Source organism: Colias philodice, chromosome 21, assembly GCF_061535455.1.
Source record: "Colias philodice isolate Cphi_HAF_F1 chromosome 21, ilColPhil1 Martin Lab GWU primary, whole genome shotgun sequence".
Lineage (NCBI taxonomy): Eukaryota > Metazoa > Arthropoda > Insecta > Lepidoptera > Pieridae > Colias > Colias philodice.
Window position 1 is genome coordinate 2,920,817 of NC_143106.1, and position 24,204 is coordinate 2,945,020.

General features: G+C 34.1%; 3 protein-coding genes and 1 long non-coding RNA gene across 4 annotated transcripts in view; 2 read left to right on the forward strand and 2 right to left on the reverse strand.

Annotated features, from left to right (window-relative positions):
* The window catches only part of LOC149478735 (fructose-bisphosphate aldolase-like), a 144,227-nt gene that overhangs the window by 107,139 nt on the left and 12,884 nt on the right, over positions 1 to 24,204 (reverse strand). The gene's annotated exons all lie outside the window — the stretch shown is intronic.
* The window catches only part of LOC149478741 (uncharacterized), a 122,546-nt gene that overhangs the window by 20,370 nt on the left and 77,972 nt on the right, over positions 1 to 24,204 (forward strand). The window lies entirely within an intron of this gene.
* Positions 5,798 to 6,889, forward strand: LOC149478743 (aquaporin AQPAe.a-like). The gene has a single exon (XM_089708524.1). It carries the CDS (start codon positions 5,881 to 5,883, stop codon positions 6,682 to 6,684), a length of 804 nt encoding a protein of 267 aa, XP_089564650.1. The 5' UTR covers positions 5,798 to 5,880; the 3' UTR covers positions 6,685 to 6,889.
* Positions 19,525 to 21,448, reverse strand: LOC149478744 (juvenile hormone esterase-like). The gene is made up of 3 exons (XM_089708577.1): positions 21,246 to 21,448; positions 19,878 to 21,121; positions 19,525 to 19,756 (listed from the first exon to the last, which is right to left on the reverse strand). Exons 1-3 carry the CDS (start codon positions 21,429 to 21,431, stop codon positions 19,573 to 19,575), a joined length of 1,614 nt encoding a protein of 537 aa, XP_089564703.1. The 5' UTR covers positions 21,432 to 21,448; the 3' UTR covers positions 19,525 to 19,572.

A 24,204-nucleotide genomic window follows, 5' to 3' on the forward strand; every position in this document is an offset into this window, starting at 1 on the left:
ATTTGTAATTGTAATAATATTGTGGAATGATCAGTACTGTAAATACTTTTGAACTGAGATTTTAATGATAAGATTTATATGGTTTAAATGTAAACCTGTGTTTGAAAACCATATTTTATCTATACTAATATTATAAAGAGGAAAGGTTTGTATGTATTTATGTATGTATGTATGTATGTATGTATGTATGTATGTATGGTTTTCACGCATAAACTAGGTACTGGACCGATTTTGATGAAATTTGGCACAGATAATCTTTAGACCCTGAGAAATAACATAGGCTACCTTTTATTGCGAAATATGTACCACGGGCGAAGCCGGGGCGGACCGCTAGTACAATATAAATTTTGTGTTATTTTAACCTTCTTTTCTTCCATCATTACACCAGTACTACTTTAAAATTACTATAAAATTTTCCAAGTAAATTCCAACATTTCCAACAAAGATATATTTGCAATCGTGGGGTTATCCTCGCTATTTACTTACAAGGAATTATCAAAACAAAATCGTTACTTTCAAATTAACGTTACTTTCAAATCTCTTTTAGCACAAAAAACATAATTTTACTAAATTATGCATGAAGAAAATGCATTTAACCACTCTATATAAATATCATTTTCGGACGCCAACAGCGCGCCCGATGCGCGCCGCGCCGCTTGTATATGTCCCGCGCCTAAAGCCTGATAATGTAGATAGCAATTATTATCATATTTACGTGATTTATATTGCAGTGTATTTAGTCGCTACTGGTAAAGTTAATATTGATTTAATACAGGGTATTGTTTTCTATTTAAGTCTAATACAATACAATGGTTTATAAGAGACTTATTTGTCAAATAAGTAATAGCATTTTGATGAATGATCATGAGTTAGCAGTTGATGACTGCGTTCATACAATCATATCAACGATTGCATGATTAAAATAATCGTGATAGAGAAAGATGTTACCAAAGCAGAATTCAATACAGAACAACAACAACATCAGTTTTTGACAGGTCATTTAAACCGACTAAAATAATTTTTACAGTGAACCAACAGAGAATTTATTAATTAGCAAATTAAAGTTCTAAATGAAAAAGTAAAACAATAATAGTACCTGCACTCTGCATCCATATTTTAAAATATTATAAAGACAATCTGTATCCGAATAGGTACCTAGTCGTTATTCTAAGCGTATTAATATTTTGAAAACGGTATCGATATGTTACTAATAAATAAGTATAGATAGGTAGATGCTTATCATCTGTGATTACCTTTAACATTGAAATAGATTTAGGTATAAATACATTGCACAAGAATTACCATTATCATTAACAAGAGGTTTTACGAAGTGATCGCAGTTAACTTAAAATATTTAAAAATATATACAGCTATGCCCACGTGGTCAAAGAAAATTACTTTCTGAATGAGATATTTCACCTTGCTTAAAAGTAGCATTACTTTCTGGCTTCTAATCTATCTCTAGCCACAAATAGTAGGTACCATATAATTACTCTGTTGAGACGAGAAAGAGAGACAAACAATAAAATTTGCATTTATCAAAATAGTAATGATAAGGATAAATAAACAGATTCTTCGTCTAATTATATTTAAATAAAAATTACAAACGTTTTAGATAAATTAATACTTTTTCAGCAAGATACGCTTGTATAATTGAGAATCTCATTATTCTATAATTACTTAGATCTTGGATTAGACATGATCAATTTCTCAAGAAAATCCAATTACAGGATTGAAATTAGACGCTTTTTCTTCTCGTATATAAAATTCTAGTTTCTAAAGGAAAAATCTTGCTGAATTCGCGTTACATCTTAAGCTTTCGTGAGATTAAATCTTTTAATTAAATGCATGGACCGGCTAAAATCCAAATGAATGATAAAATATAGGAGCAATCAATTTTACTCTTTACGCCTAAGTTAATTTCGGCTGCTAAGCAAATTTCTTGTTTTAATTAACGCAGGGATCCGTTAATAAAATTTTATGCGACGATTTATCACAGGAACGTTTACCATTTGTTTTCGGTTTGTTAATTTAGTCGTTTAAACAATGGGCGACCATTAATGGATTTAATTATTTCTGTTCGAGGTATAGTTTATTCTGATTTATATCAGTTAAGCTTAATTTATTACCTGGGATCTATTGTTTTGTTATTATTGATTTGAGTGCGCGTTGTACTATTTCTATATGGTGTAGGTAGTTCATTGTGTTTATTACTATGTTGATCTGTAGTTTTACAAATATGTACTAAATTGGCTTAATGAAGGTAGGTAGGGTACCAGATGTGTCCCTTCGTCCAGCATACTCACCACAACTCACCATGGAATCCTGATATTTCATGAATGTCAAAAAACTGTTCTGAAATAGTGCTAAATAGTGCCCAAAGGAAAAAAATAGTGCTCTTGTACTTGCGAAGTTATAGCCATAGTTCGATGAGTATGCTGGACGAAGGTTTCGCCCAGCATACTCACCTCCGTCCGGAGAATCTGTATACGCTTCAAACATAATTCATACTTCAAAAAATAGTTCCCAAATAGTGCCAAACGGTGCCCAAAAAGAAAAAACAGTGCTCGAATAACTTCGGAGTTACAGGCTTCGTTCAGTGAGTATGCTGGGCGTAGGTTCTACGCCCAGCATACTCACCTCAGTGCGCGAATATCGAACGAGCTATAGGTACAATTTACGTCTCAAAAAATTGTGCTTGAAATAGTGCCCAATATCAGTCCAATTTTTGCTTGACATTTGACCTAGAAAACCATTAAATTTGATTGTAAACTTCTACATACATTACATTGAGTACAGTCGAATACAATATTATTAACTTTCTTTCTAACAATTTTTGTCTTGTGTAAATTATTTGTTTTGTTATATTGTCTATGTAGGGGAGTATTTACTTTAGAATCGCAATATTATTAATTACACATTATTTTAATAATACTTTATAATAATATGATTAAGCCTTCGCGCGTCGCATGGGACCCCGGTAGCTAGGAACAATGATTTTATATATTTGTCTAGATCACGGCGCTTGAAGGATTAAGATATCAAATGAAGTAAATCATGCATGAAAAATAAAGTTGCTGTTATTAATGCTTACATTACAACTGACAAAATTATTCAAAATAATCATTTTCCGGATCAAGGACGGTACCACAACGTTTACGGAATTGACCTGTATTCCTCATGTGATAAAGTTCAATATAGTGTGGCAGTAATGGATGCACGTACGGTCAATAGGTATGGGGCTTACGACGCGCGGCGCCCGCGACTCTAAACATTTTTTTATATGTATATTATATACAATATTAAAACTACAATTTTTTCTATTTACATTGATTATATTATGAATGTTAACAAAAGCTGTGAACTAGTTAACTAGAATTCTGATTACTTTGGCCCTTTAAATAGTAATAAATAACGTAAGTAATTAAAAATGTTTTTTATTGCTAAACCTTTCATTGATGAAACTATTGGAAAGAGTTTTAAAAATTTGTATAACTATGTCACAGTACTAGTTTTGACTGGTTATAAGTTTTGCCTGCAACATATATACAAAAAGAAACTGTATAATTTCCTTTTTACAATTTTTCAAGATATTAATTTTATTGGCTGCAAATGACTGTTTTTATTCAGACAAACACACAATGCATTGAAGTAATAGACTTCATTTACGCTTAAAGTTTCATTCATTTATTATTATTTATAAAATATATAATAATGCATTTAATCGAAAGTTTTTGACATGTGAGAAAATACCATAATTATTTCCAATAACATGAAGTCTACAATTAGAAAGTTTAATATTTTTGTCCAAAAACATGTGTCGACGACTGTACCCCATTTTACGTTAGTATGTAGAAGTTTACATTAAAATTTAATGGTTTTCTAAGTCAAAAGTCAAGCAAAAATTGGACTGATATTGGGCACTATTTCAAGTACAATTTTTTGAGACGTAAATTATGCCTATAGCTCGTTCGATATTCGCGCACTGAGGTGAGTATGCTGGGCGTAGAACCTACGCCCAGCATACTCACTGAACGAAGCCTATAACTCCGAAGTTATTCGAGCACTGTTTTTTCTTTTTGGGCACCGTTTGGCACTATTTGGGAACTATTTTTTGAAGTATGAATTATGTTTGAAGCGTATACAGATTCTCCGGACGGAGGTGAGTATGCTGGGCGAAACCTTCGTCCAGCATACTCATCGAACTATGGCTATAACTTCGCAAGTACAAGAGCACTATTTTTTTCCTTTGGGCACTATTTAGCACTATTTCAGAACAGTTTTTTGACATTCATGAAATATCAGGATTCCATGGTGAGTTGTGGTGAGAATGCTGGACGAAGGGACACTACCAGATTGCGAATTCCCGTTGTTGGATTTGTGCATTATACACAGTTTTAATGATCGATTTTCTTTACCAGTACGTTATAATAATAATTAATAATAATTATATTTCTTAGTCACCACCAGGGATACTTTGAAATATAGACCAATGATTTTTGTATGAGTTTTTATTGATTTTATGATTTGTAAATACTTTTTTTCATGAAAGTGTTCATAAATCATATCGCCAGATTTCTTGTCTAATCAATTTTACTCATGTCAATATCAGAGATTAAAATGTAGAGAAAATCTATTTTTATATTGTGATATCTAACTTACCTAGGTATTTTTTATTTTTGTTTTGGTAGCAGTTGCCTGGGCAGTTTGGATTAATGTGAATGAAAATATGGATATGTTATAAGAGGATAAATAAATTGTTATACATTACATACTCTACTTTTATCAAATACTCAACGTTATCAAACAGGAAGCACGCGCATGGATTGACTCATATTTACGGCGATTTTTATCCTAATATGAAATATATTTTGTGAAGCAGATAACGTATTTTTAATTGTATGCTCATCGTTTATATTGGAATGTTTGTTCTTTCAATGTTTTAGATGCTTTTGCAAAAAATGAATAACCGATTTAAACATTTATCTCTGTAACATTGGATAAAAAAAACAATAATCAAAACAAATGAACGTGGAATGACGTTCAACAGCTACCAATATAGAGTTTTAGTTCAAAAACACGAATCATAGAGACTTATAATATTTATGTGCAAAATAGTAAGAAATGTTCGACAAAAATTTACAAGCGCTCATAGAATTTCCAGAATGTTCCCTATATCTGTCACATGTATGCCGTGTGCATATTATGTAGATTTCTGTTATATTGCCCCGAAACAAATTCATGGAAATGTGACAGTAACTTATATTGAGAAACATTTCTTATAAGATATTTTCCTTTTCTATATTCTGTCCAATTTACAACTAGCCCAATTATTCTTTTCAGGTAGACGTGACGAATTTAAAACGATACGTGATTTTTTCATCATAAATAAACATCATTCTCTTTAGTATATGTATACTATATACGCCTATAACGCCTATATATAACCTATATATAATGTCTTGTCCAATGACTGTCATTAAGGTCCAAAATAAGCTTATAAAACCCGTCTCATTCAATAACAAGAACTGCCAATTTAAAATCTAGGTTGGATTTATTATCCCATCTAGTTTCTAAATTGCTTTCAAGTTTACTTCAGTCAAGTCTATTTAATTTGTTCTATAAATTTAATTATAGTCTATCACTCTCTTTTCTAATCAAATATTTGCATCATTATCAACAATAAGTACCTTATTTGAACACTGATTGTATCAATTGTATCAAATCGGGGAGATAACAGTTCATTATGCTTTGATTTTCAGTAACATTATCCCTTACGATCAATAATTCAGTAGACGGGTGCGGAGACAGACGCGCGGCGAAGTGAACCCAAGTGTTATGAAGTGATTCATGATACTAACCGTTAGCTCAGTGTAAACAATGTCAGTGAACGCGCAACTCGTCGGATTGACCGAGGTCGAGATCGAAAAGATACCAATAAAAACGGTACTATGGAAAACACTGAATTGGAGGGCGATAGTGGCAGAATTTGTAGCGACGATGATGCTGGTATCCTTAGGATGTATGACGTGCATACCTCTGGATGGCGCGCACCAACCAATGTACGGACCGTTGGGCTTTGGTTTGATCGTCGTTTTTAATATTCAAACTTTTGCCCACATCTCTGGAGCACATATGAATCCTGTTGTTACACTAGCAGCCATGATATGGGGTCAGGTTTCTATACTTTTGGGTATAGCGTATATAATCGTGCAATGTGCTGGTTCTATTATTGGCTATGGAATACTGGTTGCTTTATCTCCGTCAGGGTTTGTTGAAGCTGGGGTTTGTACCACAACACCATTGCTGAAGTACACGGTATACCAGGCGATTGGTATAGAAGTTATGTTGACAGCTGCTCTCGTGTTTATAACATGTGCTGTTTGGGATCCAGTGAATAAAGATAGCCAAGAAAGCAATTCAGTTAAATTTGGATTAACTATAGCTGGATTGTCGTTAGCTGGCGGGCCCTTAACTGGCGCTAGTATGAACCCAGCAAGGTCGTTAGGGCCTGCCTTCTGGACATCTACTTGGAGGTCTCATTGGATCTACTGGCTTGGCCCCTTCCTCGGAGGTATATTTGCGTCTGTGTTTTATAAATATGTGTGGCTGAAGGTAGATAAAATTAAACCTGATATATTAACATGGCCGGATAGCGGAGAAGGCTTGACGAAGATGTTGTAATAGAAGACTGATTAGAAAATAATTTTAGTTTTAAGTATTATTGTGTGATATAAATTGCAATGCTTTAGTGAAGACTTAAACGTAGTGATTAAGGAAAATTGTTATTATTAAGAGGAAACTGTTTATTATGCGCAAAACAATAATAGTTACCTAATTAATTTACATTTATATGTATTTTTCTTCTAAGTTGTTCAATCATTTATTAAATGTATAAATACAACAGTTGAACATGTTTGTTTATATATAAAACATAAGAATTAAGTTAATAAATAATAATATACTTACTTATCCTCGATATTACATATCCTCGATAATATATCCTTAATATTTTTTTATTAAAATGTTTATTCTTTATTATACTACCTACGTGCGTACTATTATTCCAAAAACGATAAAATGTACCACTATCCTTTTAAAATCGAATTCTTTACCCAGACCAATCGAAGACGAGGGTAATGACTGACCCACTGAAGCAGTGTCAACAGCCGCGTATCAAAGTGCTAATATTTAGGTACTTCTGTTTAGATGAATCACCCGCTTTTTATGGACAATGCAAATTAGTTCCCATATGGTGTCAAAGACGTGACACAGAAATTTTCAGTTACAGTCAGTACAAAGAATTTCGTAGTAATGTACAAAAAAATGTTGAATAAAAATAAAAAAATTATTTTAGGCAAAAATCGCTTACCTAATTTTTATTTTATGATATTATTTTTGTATAGAAGTTAATGTCTATTAATAATTTCTTTAATCTTTTATTCAATCCAAGGTAATCGCGTGCTATTCATTTTGCATATACCTAGCGGTCCATCGCATGCCAAGTTATCAATTCTTTGAATGTAGGATAATTTTTTTTTTAAAGTAAAAATCATATCATACCAAAAAGTGATAAAAATCATACCGGTATTTCTAGAAGTGTGTTTTGCACGCCTCATAAGCGAAGCGTTGAGGTGGGTAGGGGAGACCGGGGATGGTTGGCTATAGGGGCAGGTAGACTAAACAACAATAACTCGCCACCATCACGTGTTTTTCATCAACCAATCACGAGCGACGATGCCTCCCTACGACCCGCTAACTTGTGTGAAGTTAGCCGCCGCAGTCGCGTGGCGTTCGTGAGTGGCATCACATGTTGTATTTTTGGTCTCGGTAAGTAACTTTTTTCGTTCGTACTTTTTTTGTTATTGTGTCTTTGGATCTGTTAGAAACAATGCTGTTGTTATGCCAAATGTAAAAATGATAATTTTATTCTATATTACACAGTATTGCTTCCATGTTAGTGCCAGAGTTTGCATATGATACGCAGGTGAAATTCAAAATGGCGTCAGGGGTTGGTTGACTAATTTTGTTCGGGGTAGGTAGACTAATTGGTCAACCAACCCCTTTATAATAAGTATAACATTTTATCATTTATTTAAAGAATTGTGTGGGCTAATGGTTAATGTGCATCATCAATGTAAACACTATTATAGTCTTCTCTTACATACTAAATTACAGTTGTATTTTTACAGAAAATGAGGACGTACAAAAGAAAATCTGAAAGGGGTGATGTACCAAAAGATATCATAGAAAGAGCTTGCCACGAAGTAATCTTCGATAATAATAGCATCAACGCCACATCAAAGAAATACCAAATTCCATAGAAAACGTTGCATCGTTATGTGACTAAACTTAAACAAAAGCTAGAACGTTATCCGAACCTCGGGAAAGCTGATTTGACCCTGGACACGGTGGGGTACATAAAAAATAGGCAGGTATTTAGCGATGACGAAGAAAATAAACTGGTAGCTTATTTGAAGACGGCTGCTGACATTTATTATGGATTAACACCGTATGAGACACGCAAGTTTGCATTTGAATACGCAAAAAAGATTATGATAGTGATATTTGGAATGTTGATGAGACGGGACTTACAACATTCCATGTGCCTAATAGAGTCATAGCTCGCCGGGGTATTAAAAATTTGGGTAAAATGACTTCGGCTGAAAGAGGCACTTTAGTGACAATTGCAGTAGCAATTTCAGCTCTCGGCAACATGGTTCCCCCGTTTTTTGTTTTTCCAAGAGTAAATTTCAAGGAGCATTTTCTTAAGGCGGGTCCTGTAGGTTCAGAATGTGACGCTAACCTATCTGGGTGGATGAAAGAAGAAAATTTCATAAAATACGCAAAGCATTTTGTGAAACACGTGAAACCCAGTAAAGAAAAGCCTATTCTTCTGCTCTTGGACAACCACGACTCACATTTATCAATTGAGGTGCTGGATTAATCCCTCAAGAATTGTTAATTTTAGTTTTTTTAATAGTTTAAAAAGTTACCTTTAGTAAAGTTCTTTATTAACCAAGAATGGATCTCAAATTTAAGTTTGTTTATAATTAAATAAAAAGTTTCTATCATTTAGTACATTTTAATGTTTTATTTTATACTAATCCTCTTTATTTATACTAATTACTGCCTAGGTCAACCTACCCCATGCCTATAGTCAACTTACCCCGGACATGGGGTAGGTTGACCAAGCGTCAGGGGTTTAGAAAATCGACTAAATAAATATTATAATGATAAATATATAGGTTATAGATTAGTATTTTAGGTACCTGAATAGTTCTTCTATCTGTATCAACTGCTATTTTTGTTATATACAGTTAAACATCAGAGATATACGAGCTTAAGTCAAAAGTTAGTCAACCATCCCCTACTACTGTCACTTCGCGCAAAACATCTGATTTTTCAAACTTAAAATGTCTTTATGTATCATACATTGTGCATACATTGCACTTGTAAGATAATACATACACACACATATTAAGAAAAAACACTATTTTTAACGTTCATGATATTTTTGATGTCATTTTTGTTATTTAAACTAGTTAAAAAACAGTTTAAAAAAGTTCTGTCTTGGACGTCCGTGTGTCTGTATGTGCGGATCCTTTTTCTTGTTAACACGATAGCGACCGAAATACTTTACTAATCGAGTCTTTTTTTTTCTCTTACGCTTGAGTATGCTCAGGAATAGAACCCTTTCATTTTTCAGGGTCTGATTCGATGTGGTTTAATTGTTATTAAATAAACAAAAATAATAATTAATAAATATTTATTTAAAAAACAATTATGAGGCGTGCACTTTTGGATTTTCCAAATTATTTAAATACTAGATTTCCGCCCGCGGCTTCGCCCGCGTTTTCAAAGGAAAACCCGCATAGTTCCCGTTCCCGTGGGATTTCCGGGATAAAACCTATCCTATGTGTTAATCCAAGTTACCCTCTATATGTGTGCTAAATTTCATTGTAATCGGTTCAGTAGTTTTTACGTGAAAGAGTAACAAACATCCATACATCCATACATCCATACATCCTTACAAACTTTCGCCTTTATAATAGTATTAAGATTTCGAACGATTTAATAATAATATTATTTCTATTTCCTGAAAAACTGATTTAGATCGTGATTAGATGTTGTTTATGAAATAATAAAAATAGAAAGCACTTAAATACTATAATAATATCCCGTTATCATTCTGAACCAGCTGAATCAATATCCATGAAAACTACCACGATGATAAACTATTACCTTAAAGGTGGACGAAGACCACTGACTGAATATTTGTATTACATTTTTATATCAATTCGACGTCATAAGTAAATTAATATTTACGATGAAATAATACTTACCTATTGGAAAAATATTGCCGTAAACTGCGAACGTATAAAATGCTATAAACTATTTTAAAGGGCTCACTTCACTGAATTTGAATATCGACCAATATTAACGGAGATATTTCTCATTTTCTCTGGGGAAAATTTACTGAGATGAATGCAATATGTTTTTATTGCTTTTACTAAAACAAGATCGTTACTGGGAATATAAGGAGGTTGATTAAAGCGCAAATTCATATTTTTTTTTAATAAAAATATACAAGTACTTGAAATTAGAGTTGCGTTTTAATACTATGTTCTTTTTGCTTCACACGTACCTACTCTTGAGTTTTGCTAGATGTTTTCATGTATATCATCACTACATAGTAGAGGTCCGCGCCACGCCGGCGTGCCGCCGCCGAGAGACCCCGGCGCGCCGCCGCCGCCGCCGGGTCACAGAAAAATTGGCGCCGAGTTCAAATTTTGCGCGCGAACCATGTGTCACGCACGCGTTGTTGTCTACAACACCTCATCGTCGCATCGATATAGTAGACAATGTCTACTATATCGATATATCGATTATCCCACCTCAAAGGAAAGCCTCAATGAGAGTCGAAACAAACTTGTGTCTGAAGTCGAGTCTTCTTTCCAAGAAGTCTCGGATTGGGGCGAACTTAATCTTGTCGAGTTCAATCCCCTAAAGACACAGGTTTGCTCGTTCACCGCTAAAAAGACCCCATTTGTCGTAGAACATCGGTTTAAAAGTACTCCCCTTAGTATATCGGAATCCTCGGAGTTGAAATCTCGAGTGACGTACAATTCCGCAGTCATTTGGAAGCGAAGGCTAAATTAGCCTCGAAAAAACTTGGTGTGCTCAGTAGATCGAGACAGTACTTCAAGCCGGCCCACCGACTTCAGCTGTACAAGGCTCAGGTGCGACCGCATATGGAGTACTGTTCTCATCTCTGGGCTGGAGCCCCACAGTATCAACTCCTTCCTCTTGACTGCATCCAACGTCGAGCAGCTCGAATTGTCGATGACCGTATAGGCTCGATCCACTGTCAGTGCGAAGAGACATTGCGTCTCTCTGTATACTGTACAGAATCTACTATGGGGAGTGCTCTGAGGAATTGTTCCACCTTTTACCAGCCGCATAGTTCCACCACTGGACCACGCGCCGTAAAAACCAGTTCCATCCGCACCATCTGGATGGTTGGCGCTCCACCACTGTCCGCTTCACCCGCAACTTCCTTCCGCGTACGGTGAAACTATGGAACGATTTGCCACTTGCGGTGTTCCCGAACGACTACGACATTGGGGCCTTCAAGAAAAGAGCTTGTTTGTCCATAAAAGGCCGGCAAAGCACCTGTAACACTAGAAGTGTTACAGGTGTTTATGGGCGGTGGTGACCACTTAACATCAGGTGGCCCACCTGCTCCTTTGCTTGCTCTGACATAACATTGCCAATAAAATTATTGGCAATGTTTATAATTATCATGTTCATGACTAAATAGTTAAGCTACTTAATTTTAATAAAAATATTTTTTTTATTAAACTTAAAGAGAGATTTTTCTACTGCCCGTCCACCCCCTAATAACTTTAAAAATAACTAGTCCACGCCGGCGACGCCGCGCCGCGCCGGGTGCCGCACCCGGCGCGCCGCCGCTGGGCTTTTGGACTGCGGCGCGGACCTCTACTACATAGTATAAAACAAAGTCGCTTTCTCTGTCCCTATTTCCCTACTATGTCCCTTTGTATGCTTAAATCTTTAAAACTACGCAATGGATTTTGATGCGGTTTTTTTAATAGATACAGTGATTCAAGAGGAGGTTTAAGTATATAATTTATTAGGCTTTAGACAAAGTGGGCGAAGCCGCGGGCGGTAAGCGAGTTTTAAGTATAAGTGTGGTTACGGTTAGCTAATCTTCGTCAGTTAGTGAAGCTCTTTATAATAAATTATGCTATTTCAGCCCTATTTTTATTAGCTCCTAGTTCCTACTGTGGGTATTTTGGTAGTATTTATTTGAACTTTTTATTTTGTGTAGTGTCAAATATGGAAAAATGCCTATTCTTATAATTACCTCTCATTTTCAGGTGACACGTATTTATTGCTCCTCATAATTCACATATTATTATTTATTGTTAAAATAAATGAATGCGCTTTTGATATTGGGTACACTACCATTCATAGATAATAATAGATATCATGTCATACATTATGTAAATATAAATCAACATAATATAAACCTCATTAAGTACTTACAATAAAATATTTCAATTTCCATCCATTCAAAATGAAATCACATCTATTAAAATTCATAGTCATTTACTCGGTACCATTACGTAAACATAATTCAATAAGATAAAAGATATCACTAATAGACTCACAATTTAAGACCTAGTCTTATCGATGCAATTAAGAGCTTTACTTTCCAATTGGAATTCTGTAGACGATTCTTGGAACGATTCGCTGGAATCTTTCCAAATATCTCGAAATAAACACCCTAAATATTAGTAATTAAAGTTGTTTTTGCAATGCCTGTCGAGTTTGAACAGGCAATGCTGCGCCCGGTCGTATTTGCTCAGAGAAAACATATTGATTTTTAATTTTAAAAGGGGTTTATTTTTGTGCCTTGGCTGAACTTACTGCAATAAGGTTATTTGCATTTTTAATCAAGACAAAAAATTTAGGAATGTGGATTGTGGAAGCAGAAAAAGCAACTTGAGTTTATTAAAACTCAAGTTGCTTTTTCTGCAAAGATTATTAAATCTTATGAATTACCTACTTATGAATTACCCTTACCTAGTTATATGGAATAAATTCTTATTACTTTAATGTATGTGTATTACAAGCTTACACTTACACAAAGCTTTTTCAGTGCATAATTCTCTTCTAATCCGATTAGTTTTTAAAAAAGCTGCTTCATCAATCATAACTTACAACTATGGTAAGAAGAATTTATGGAGAAGTTTTCAAAACTGACTAGGTAGTTCCTTCTGGCCAAAGACCAAAGGTTAGCTTTAAATGGGGTCACGTACACCGCAGTCTATGAGACTGACGGAAGGAGGTATAACTTCTGTAAAATGTAAAAATTTATAATGTTATATATACATGAAGTATACATGTATGTCTAGAGAGTTAACATTTATTTATTTATTTATTAGAAATACCAACGTTTGTCTACATTGTTTCATTAATTATTAACATCAGTGATACATCGAGAAGATATTTTATGTGTATAGCTTCAAAATGATATACAATAATATACAAAATAACCTATTCAATCAGGATAAAAAAATTGCGAAGTGTGATCTTCATTTACCTATTAAAAGCGATCTTATACCTGTATTCAAATATTTTTACATAAAAATATATAAGTACGTTAAAAAGTTCTTGAATTATGTATAAAAATACTTAAGCTACTTTTCCTTAAATAATAATGTGAAAATTTAAAACTAGATTAAAAGTTTTGATCTTACTTCTTTGTTTGTAAAATATTAAACATTTCTATTAAGCTTTCAGCAGGAGTAAGTAATTTATCATAATGGACTTAATATTTAATAAATTCGATAATATGAATCAATTGCCTTCAAAGCTGATATAGTTTTTCAGATAGATATTATTATATTCCCACTACTAGCATCAAAAATGTAGGAAATTAAGTTAATTTAAAACATAGGTTGTTTATTAGGTACCATTTACGGTTTACCATATTCGATTTATGTTTATTAGACGGGTCCTCACAGAGCGAGCAGATTCAATGATGAAGGTAGGTACCTATATGTACCTATATTACAGACACAGATTTTGCTGATTTTTGTTTTTGCTTTTACTTTTACACAAAGATACAAGAAGTATCTTTGTGTCTTCGTGTAGTTGTAGAAAGAAATCAATTCTACACAGCATTGTCTGGAAAAAGTCTATGGTCTATAATTCTTTATGTATTGAAAAACAATAAACTCTAAACAAACATGAATACGTGATTTAAGCGTATTCTCTTTCCGAAGTCTCTAGGTGAAAAACAACCTACATTTATTTTATGTTTTTCATGTTCCAATAATGGGACGAATGTACAGAATAAAGTCATTTGGAATAAATATTCGATATATTTTTAATGGTATAGTTAGGTACTCTATTGTCATCAATGATTTAAATTAAGTTAAACTTTGTGTTTTCTAATATACAATAGGTACTTAACTATCTTATACCTTCGATTACTCTTTTATTAAAAATATAATAATATAAAACTGTGTACCATTTTGCTCACATGTAGGTATTAAATTATAAGTGTATATTTCTCCAAATTGTATAGAAATACATAATATGTTCTATTAGAAAAACATTTTATAGGTACACAACTGCCACGAGAAGAATAAGCTCTACTTAGTTTCTCTACTACTTATTATATTATCTATACATACAACATTATAATAGACTTTATGTCTTCAAGAAAGACGAAGAAAGATAAATGGTAGCGATTAGTTCAACAAATGTTCAGTAAACTTTGTAACTATGCCAAAACAGAAAGCCTTGGTAGTTCTACAAAATGGCCACTACACAAGAAAAATGTCCGACATTTTGTCATATTCGCCGCTTAAACAAAAGCCCCAAGCTTAATTTCCCGCTAAAACATAGTATAAAGAGACAAGTAGGCTAACTCCCGGCGTTTAGGAGCGCACGGTACGGTACCGTCGGTACCTAAACTCGCGAGTGTCACAAACACCGACCGCTCACAGCAATTGCTTGTCCCTCACGCTTTCTACACAAAGGAAGCAGGTTGAAGGCTGAAGCAGACCAAGACAAATTTTAATGGCAACGCCTAGCACTGACCAGCGCGTGTTGAAGCTTGTTGGAACTTGTCGGCACCGTTCAGTGAAGATAACTTATAAGTTTCCAGCTTTCTTTCTGCATACGCCCTATGAGAAGGAACCGAGCGGCGTTGTATGCGTGCGTCAAGCTTGCGTACCGCGTACGTACATGAACGGAGGGCGTGGCCAAGCGCTCCGCATACATACAAGCGGCGCGATATACATATTATTTTGTTCGAATATAACGTACTTTTCTCTTAATACTGTGGTTTCCCGCTAAAACGTCCGCCATTTTGTAATATGGCGCCATTCATTAACGTCAAACTGATATCCGTAATAGACGGAATTGAACATTTTCATTTTTGGTCAGGAAAATCATCAGGAAAATCAAGTGTGATAAAAATACGAGAAGAAAATTAGCGAAATTTTATAAAGTTATGAAATTGACATTGACTTAAGTACCTACCCTAATGGACGAATTATTATTTAGTTATTAAGGGTACTTTTAACATTAAAATATGTTTCGGAGAAAATGATCTATAACGTTGTTTATTAATTATGTTAATAGTAATTTGAAATTTAAATAAATAAGATTATATGTAATAAACATAAAAATATTGTATTGGTTTCTTATTTCTACCTCAAAATTTTAATGAATGCTTTTCCTTTTATAATATGCATCTAGCAAGTAAGTCTAAGTATTTTACTAAAGGCAATAATTTATTGTTAGCGTATTGTTTAAATCCATTTAAAGCAAATTAATCGGTCTATCGATTATCAACCACTCGCAAATTGCGACTGAGTCCGCTCAAAGGACTACTACTAAATAAGTTAGCTTGACAATTTCAAGCACTTGCAGTGAGCTAGATTTGCAAACGAGATTTTAGTGAAATAAACTAGCAGTTCTCCCAGAACTGAGCGATGTTTTTTTTAAATTCTTCACATTCAGCCTCATAATATACAATTATAATATACCTAAGTACAAAGGTGTAGATAGGTTATTAGCAAACCGGGAGTGGCTCGTTGAAATGAGGCTATTTAGCCACAGTTTACGGCAGATGTCTCTTTCGATCGCAATTGTTGAATCATACCATCTTACATAGATGCATACTACTACAACGTCTGATCGTGTGTGCGTTAGCGTGCCGTCTTTGCAGATCGAATGTGATGGTAACCTATCTTATATTATCTACACCTTTTTACTTCTAATGGTGGTAACGTTATTGCAGTGAATTGACGAGCGAATTCACGCCATGTCTTCTACATCTATCCATGCGAGCACGCATTGGTTTGTGAAACCCACCGTGAAATGGACTGCAGGTTATGTAGTGAGTATGCTACTTACACTTCTTATATACTATGACATGGGCACGGCACTAATGAAAAAACACAAATCTAAAATTTTCAAATTAAATTTTGTAAATTCAAGCGAAGAGTGAACGGGTACCTACTAGGGAAGCGCGTGCCATCTTAGTTGTCCATCAGGTGAGATTGTGGTCAGGCGCTACAGAAAAAAAAATGTAAACTTGTGCAGACTTGTGACAAAGGCCTCCCTCAAGGTTTTCCACCGCGACCGGTCACTTGCAGCCTGCATCCAGCCGCCAGCGGCTCCCTGCCACTCTGACCAGGTCGTCTGTATTTCGTAATAAAAAAGGAGAGTTCATGATTTTGTAAACAATCCATAATATATATATGTTCTATAATATATATATATTATATAATACATATTATAAATTCGAAAGTAACTCTGTCTGTCTGTCTGTTACTCAATCACGCCTTAACTACTGAACCAATTTGCTTGAAATTTGGTATAGAGATATTTTGATACCCGAGAAAGGACATAGGCTACTTTTTACCCCGGGACATAGGATAGGTTTTATCCCGGAAATCCCACGGAACGGGAACTATGCGGGTTTTTCTTTGACTGCGCGGGCGAAGCCGCGGGTGGAAAGCTAGTAGTTAATATATATTGTGTACTTTATAATATTATTTGAAATAATATAGTATTTTTTTACTTAAGAAAGTGCAAGTCATGTTCGAGTATTTAATATTAAAGCGTAACTAATTACCACAATATATTATATTGTTACATATTTTTCAAGAAAAGTAAATATACCGGTCAATTATTAAACAAGTGTCGCGCTATTGTATGAATTTATTTCTGCAAATCTGAGCAAACATGTTTAACATGGATTATTATCATTTTAATACTTGTATTTAAAAATTATATTCAACATCCTACTAATATTATACATGCGAAAGTTTGTGAGGATGGATGTTAGTTATTCTTTCACTTAAAAACTACTGAACTGATTACAATGAAATTTGGTATGTAGGTAGCTGAAGACCCAGAATAAGACATAGGCTAATTTTCATCCCGTAAATCACACAGGAACGGGAACTATGTGAGTTTTCCTTTGAAAACGCGGGCGAAGCCGCGGCCGGTAATTTAGTAAAAAAAATAATTTATAGGCTCATCTCATAGGTGACGGCGGATATTATGAAGACTTTGAATTAAAAGTTTGAATATTTTATTTATTTATACGTATTCTTAAAAGTAAGATGACTACAATCTGCCCTGTTTGCCTGGAAGAGATCACTTCTAAGTGATGACTTAACTTGACTTGACTTAAGGTCCTATGGCCCCTATGTGGGGCAGAGGGCGTCCACAGTGCGCCGCCATCGCGTTCGGTCTTGGGCTACGCTCTTCAGCTCCGGCCACGTCAAACCAATCGCCCTAGCCTCCGCTGCCACGGAACGACGCCAGGATTGTCTAGGTCGGCCACGCTTTCTTTTTCCTTGCGGAGTCCACTCCAGGGCTTGCCTGGGTATATGTAAGGTGTCCCTTCTAAGATTGTGGCCAATCCATGTCCATTTACGGCGTAAGATTTGGAGGTAAATCGGTGTCTCGTGGCAGCGTTCCAATAGTTGGTCATTGGAGATCTTATCAGGCCAGTGAATTCTCAGAATTTGTCGGAGGCAGCGGTGGACAAAGACCTGAATTTTCTGCGAGATATCTTTGGTGACTCTCCACGTTTCACTCCCATATAAGAGGATACTCTTAACGTTGGAGCGAAATATTTTAAATTTCACCCCACGTGTTAGCACTTCCGACTGCCATATGGGTCGTAGCTGCGCGAAGGTTGCCTACTTCTAAGTGATAAGGCCGCCGAATACACTAAATTGCTTCTTGATTATATTTTTGTATATAATAATCCTAATTATCCTAATAATAATTTATATAAAAGCTATCAAAATTCGAGATTTGATAGCTTATATATTATTAAAAATGAATCAACACGTATGCTGAGAAGCTGTACTGTTTGCACTGAAAGAAGGTTGTATTATTTATTATCATTTAAACAAACATAATAAAGATATTCAATAATCAGTCATATTATCGATCAAGAGCGTGCGAATGGTAAAGATGAGATCTAATCAGAAAGTTTAATAATCTAATCAGATATACAAATAATTAATTAGATTTAATCTCCTCCCTTCTGTTACTAAAAAACAATCACAGTCACGGAGAGAAAAACGTGTAGTGAACCTTTAATTACTCATGAATTCCTGAAAATGTTTGTAAGTTCAGGCTGCTGAAAGTTCTATAGAATGTATTTAATTTTTTAATAAAAGGAAAAGAGGCCTGTGTCCTTATCTTTACCCTGACTTGTTCTTTTCTTTATTCCTCTCTTCAATCATGCTTCAATCTTTCTTTATTTTTATGACACCTTTTAATTTCTAAAGGCGTTATGTCGTTTATAGACTTAGTAATACTAATGTATATATTTTGGCCTATACGCCATACTAATGTATATATTTTGGCCTATAGGCCAAAATTCTTTCGCCTAATGATAAGGTGTGCTACCATTACAAATAGCCACATTTGAATTGTAAGTGTTGCAGTCTATTAAAGTTTATGAAATAAATATAGATTTTGCTTCTGCCCTATATTGCTAGTTCGAACTACTTGACACACATATTCAATACAGCAAAAATAGGTAGGGAAAATCCTGCACTATTAATACAGCACAGGACATATCTAATGCCCCCTACGATTTCCCTAAGATAAGCATAGTAATTCACATTTCATATCATAACCTATCTTGCCAAAATTAATCAAAGTTGATATTTACTCATGTTGATTTCAAACAGGAATTCAGTTCAAGGATTTAGTTTTAAGTCGAACTTTGATATTTTTATTGACACCTTGCTCAAAATTAACTCATCCAGAATAAATTCACAATTAATTTTACAATATATTTGTTTAAGACAATTTCTAAATAGTAATACTAAGTTCTAAATATAAAAATATAGGTACTATTGTGATTCCCCAAAACCATTTCATCTTTACTCACTTTAGCAGAAGTGCATCAAACACAATAATATAAACACAATTATTATTGTCAGTTTCTTTATTTCTATTGAGCATTCATTATTTTTTATACAAAACCTATTCGGCGTCATTGTTAGGAGCGATTGGGTTTAAATAATATTTGTCATAAATATCTTCCCAGAAGAGCGATCTGTGCTGGAGCCTCTCCAAAGTGATCGTTTGATTCAAAGACATCAGTTTAATATCAATTAATTTTGCTGCTGGCCACTCTAAAGAGCTCGATTCCTCTGGTACGGGTGCCCTGATAACAGAAATTGATTTAAATGATTAATAAAATCAGATAAGGACGAAAGTAATCTGAAAAAGATTGAAAATCTCTAATTAATAAAAAGCATTTAAAGTCCATAATAATAGTTACTTACCCAGTAGTAATGAAATTGTACCACATGTCACGCATGATGCTTTTCATATTTCTTAACTCAGAAGAAATTTTTGTTTCATCATTAGTATCAAGAATTACTCCTGTCTGTGCACTATGAAAGGCTGCCTGTTTATTTATATGTGGAATTACTGGTGATTCTTCTGCTATAAACGAATATTCATACAAGTGAATATTTTCATGTCCAGCCTCTAATTGCATTTTAATAGCTCGTAACATTGGATAAACGTACATTGTATCTGTGAAGTAGTCGATGAAAAGTAAAATATTTTCATTAGTAATAACTTCTTCGTCGCCAAAATAATAAGACTTCACTCTTTGTATTACATTCAATTTTTCTTCCTCAGTAGGAAATTGTAGGTCATGAGGTAAGAAATCTGCTAAATTCTTTATTAACGAATCTTTCCAATCATCAAATACACCTAGTCGAAATGTACCCTCGAATTCAGTATAGCCGTACAATGTTGGAATCTTACGGAAATCTCCTCTTTTAAGCCTGTCAAAAGGACTTTCCTTTAGAAAAATTTCTTGGCCAACATCTTTTTCAATGCAAGGTGAAAACAGAAAATCAATCAATTTTGTCGTTTCTATTGATGTTAACAAATCGTAAGATGCATTTAAGTAAAACTGCTCTAAACTTTTTATATCATAAGAACCTCTATAATTTAAGAGTTTGGCAAAAGATTTTGCATTTTCTATTGGATTTACTTGAACAGTTGAGGCACCCAATGTAATGCCACTATCTGCAATCATGGCTTTAAATAACCCTTCAGTTACATCAGAAACAGCTAGAAGGTCCACTGCTCTGCCACCAGCACTATTTCCGTATACAGTGACATCATCTGGATTGCCTCCAAAATAAGCAATATTTTCCTGTACCCAACGTAGGTACGCTATTTGATCTTTGATACCAGCATTCCCTGGCGCTTTCTCCGTACCGAGGCATAAGAATCCATGTGCTCCCAATCGGTAATTAAACACAGCAAAAATAATGTCTTTGCTTTGTACTAGATTCCGAGGTGAAGCATTATCAGCGAATCCATTTTGAAAAGCTCCCCCATGAACGAACACCAGAACTGGTAAATTAGTTTTGTTAGTGTCTGGTACATATAAATTGGAAATGAGACAATTTTCTCGGACTTTTGCATTAATGCTACTTTGTGGACATATTATATTTTTCTCTACGGCTTCAAAAGTCTCCTCCCACCTGGGAGCTGGTAAAGGAGCCTGAAATATAAATTGTTTTTATTTGAATTTGAAATAACTTAAAAAAAACTTCGTTAATGTTGAATAGTGTATAGTGACAATACATTAGAATTATAAGACGCCAGATTTTTTTATTCGTTCCTACCTTGAAACGGTCATCTCCTGTGGGAGCTGTAGCATATGGGATACCGTGGAATTCAAATATATCCCATCCTTGTGGCTTGTAACCCTTTACAGGACCTTGGTTAATGTTCACAGTCCATGAGGCATCAGAGTCGGCAAAACTTTGGGCATGTAATACCAAGGATATAAATAAAAAACCAATAAGCATTGTCAGTTTCTTCACCTGAAACTAAGATAAAATTTGAACATCCATTTATATATTTATGTATTATTATAAAGTTATATAATAAATATCAATACAATGATATTGAAATGAAAGTAAGTACCAATGTTCCTACCTGGATGTAAATATACAATGATATTACTAACATTTAAAATTATTGTATATATCAAGGCAAATCTCGATAAGATTAAAATTATTTTTTCATGATACGATCAGCTCATAGGTATACAAGATCAATCACAATAAAATGTTATTGATAATGATAATGCATTAATTCGATTTTAATTTCCTACGATAAATTGTTTTTAATAAACTGTGATGACTTTCGGACTGGTTGTTGTCTTTAGGAATATACTTTATATCTCCTGTACATTTTTTTTTATGCTAGCTCCAACAAAAGAGCAGGCGTCTCACTATCTGGAAGTTCGTCGCCGCCCATGAGCGTTCGCATTGTCGGAGACTTTACGAACGTTTTGCTGGCCTTTCAGATATGTACATAATAATATGTACATTTGGAATTTTGGTCACTGCATTGGTCTTTCGCATTCTCCCCTTAAATAAAATATATAAGCGAAATTTTGTCATTGTTGTCTATTTAATTATCAAATCCAGACGAACTGTTCAAAACCAAACTGTTCTTCAGATTATATTACGGACTACGGTGCATTTAGACCAAACGAACATAGAGCTAGAGCAAGAGCATTCATTCGTGATCTTTTAGTGTAAACGAGAAATCGTATTCAGTGTCGTTCAGTATTAGAACATTGCATAAAATCTTTTTGAAAGCACTAAGAACAAAGAAAGAATGCTCTACGCCTGTTTACACTACAAGAATTTAACATAGTAGTGTTAGAGTGAGCATTCGCTATTTGATCTAAATGCACCTATATATTCACTTATAATACCACAAGAGCTTCAAAATTATCGGGTATTTTCCGATAGGTTCGTTTATTTGTTTGCAGGGAACCTTGAGGGAAATGCCAGATAATTTTGAAGCTCGTGTGTTATTCGGGGTATTATTTTTCCGTCCCAAATGTCGGCCAATAATTTCACAATTGAATTCAACCTGTCAGTTTGACGTCAACTACCAGAGAAAATTTTCAAAAAATTATCAGTACCTAATACTATGTAGGTTGTACCACGTGACGTCGAATGGTGCAATTCTATTGGTCGATATTTGGGTCGGAAAAATAATCAAAGTTAATATTTTTAATATGGCTTTATTTTTCCAGTTATATCACGTAATATTGTCAACTATTGACGAAATTTTATACTTTGTGTAAATGTATGAATGTCTTATAAAACTTACATTAGTTTATATAGAGATCACGGAATGTTTGCACTCAATTACAAAACTATAATATCATGTCTATAAATGTTTATATGAAAATATTATATTCTTCATAATATTACGTAAACACTACAACTTGTGTTGAATGTACCTACTTATGATACAGTTATCATTGTAAAAGGGAGTTGGTATCATCATGATCACATTGTCATTGATAATTTTATCGGAATGCGTACGCCGTACACTTATATCTTCTATCTTGTCAAATCTTTAAATTATTCTGCTACTTTTACTACTACTTTTACTAGCGGTCCGCCCCGGCTTCGTCCGTGGTACCTATATGTTTAAACTATCTCTCAAGTTGGATCGAACTGCACATGGTGTGCGAATTTTATTATAATCGGTTAAGTGGTTTAGGAGTCCATTGAGGACAAACATTGTGACACAAGATTTATATATTAAGTTTATAAAATTAAATGTCCATCGACGGGTTAAAAATATAATTGATGGACAACGAAAAATTACGCATGTTATCTACTCATAATAAAATAAATCAATATTAATATTTAAACTGCAAGTTTAATTTTATTAAGCAAGATTTTGGTATATTAACACTTGCTCTAGGAGTATTTAAAAGTTTCTTTTAAAAATATGATAAAATCTCGTCATGATATTCGCTATGATTAATTTCTATTTGTCTGTCTTAATATTTTTTATTAGAAGACCGAAACGCGATAAAAAAAGTTCTGAATATTTGTGAATTTTATATTATACTCACGGTCTACCCCGGCTTTGCCCGTTGTACAGTTTTCTCTACATAAGAACCATTCTCGTACTTCAAGGAATATAATAAAAAAATTTTTTATCGAAATCGGTTCACCCGTTCACGCGTGATGTCGTGACAACGCGAAACGGGTTTCATTTTGATATATATTATTATAGATATTCAAAATTTGCTATTTTATAATTTATTGTCTTCATTGCATAATTTTAAATTGTTATTGTCTTGTTAAAAGAATGTAACTAGGTACCTAATTACTTATCATGATTAAAATATCTAATAAATGGCTTACACTCACATCAGATATTAATAAGATAGTAAAAGGATGGTAAAAGTAATCAATATCAGGCCCGAATTGATTCTTGTTGAGGCCCTAGGGATTATTGGGGCCAAAAATAGAGGCCCCAAAAATAACTGACGTTCTCAATTTGTCTCGTAACCTATCTTTCAAAGTTCCCAGCACTACAACAAAATTAAGTGATTTGACAACGCTACACTTGTTTAAGTGAAACTTCTTTAGGCGCGTTGAGAGTAAAATTTCAAGGTCGCGTCATCGCAATGCCGTCACGTCATGGAGTAAGGCGGCGATTTTGGTATCTTGCCAAAGAAGTTTCACTTATACCACGTGTGCTTGGTACACACTCTCCTTTTTCTAAAAAATAAATCTGTGAATACCTCACACAGAT

Bases quoted from the DNA above. Each gene is read 5' to 3' on its own strand.
- LOC149478743 (XM_089708524.1), top strand. From the start codon at position 5,881: ATGTCAGTGAACGCGCAACTCGTCGGATTGACCGAGGTCGAGATCGAA.
- LOC149478744 (XM_089708577.1), bottom strand. From the start codon at position 21,431: ATGCTTATTGGTTTTTTATTTATATCCTTGGTATTACATGCCCAAAGT. The intron at 21,122-21,245 runs GTAGGAACGAAT...TTTATATTTCAG, and splicing joins CAGGAGATGACCGTTTCAAG to GCTCCTTTACCAGCTCCCAG. The intron at 19,757-19,877 runs GTAAGTAACTAT...TTCTGTTATCAG, and splicing joins TACAATTTCATTACTACTGG to GGCACCCGTACCAGAGGAAT.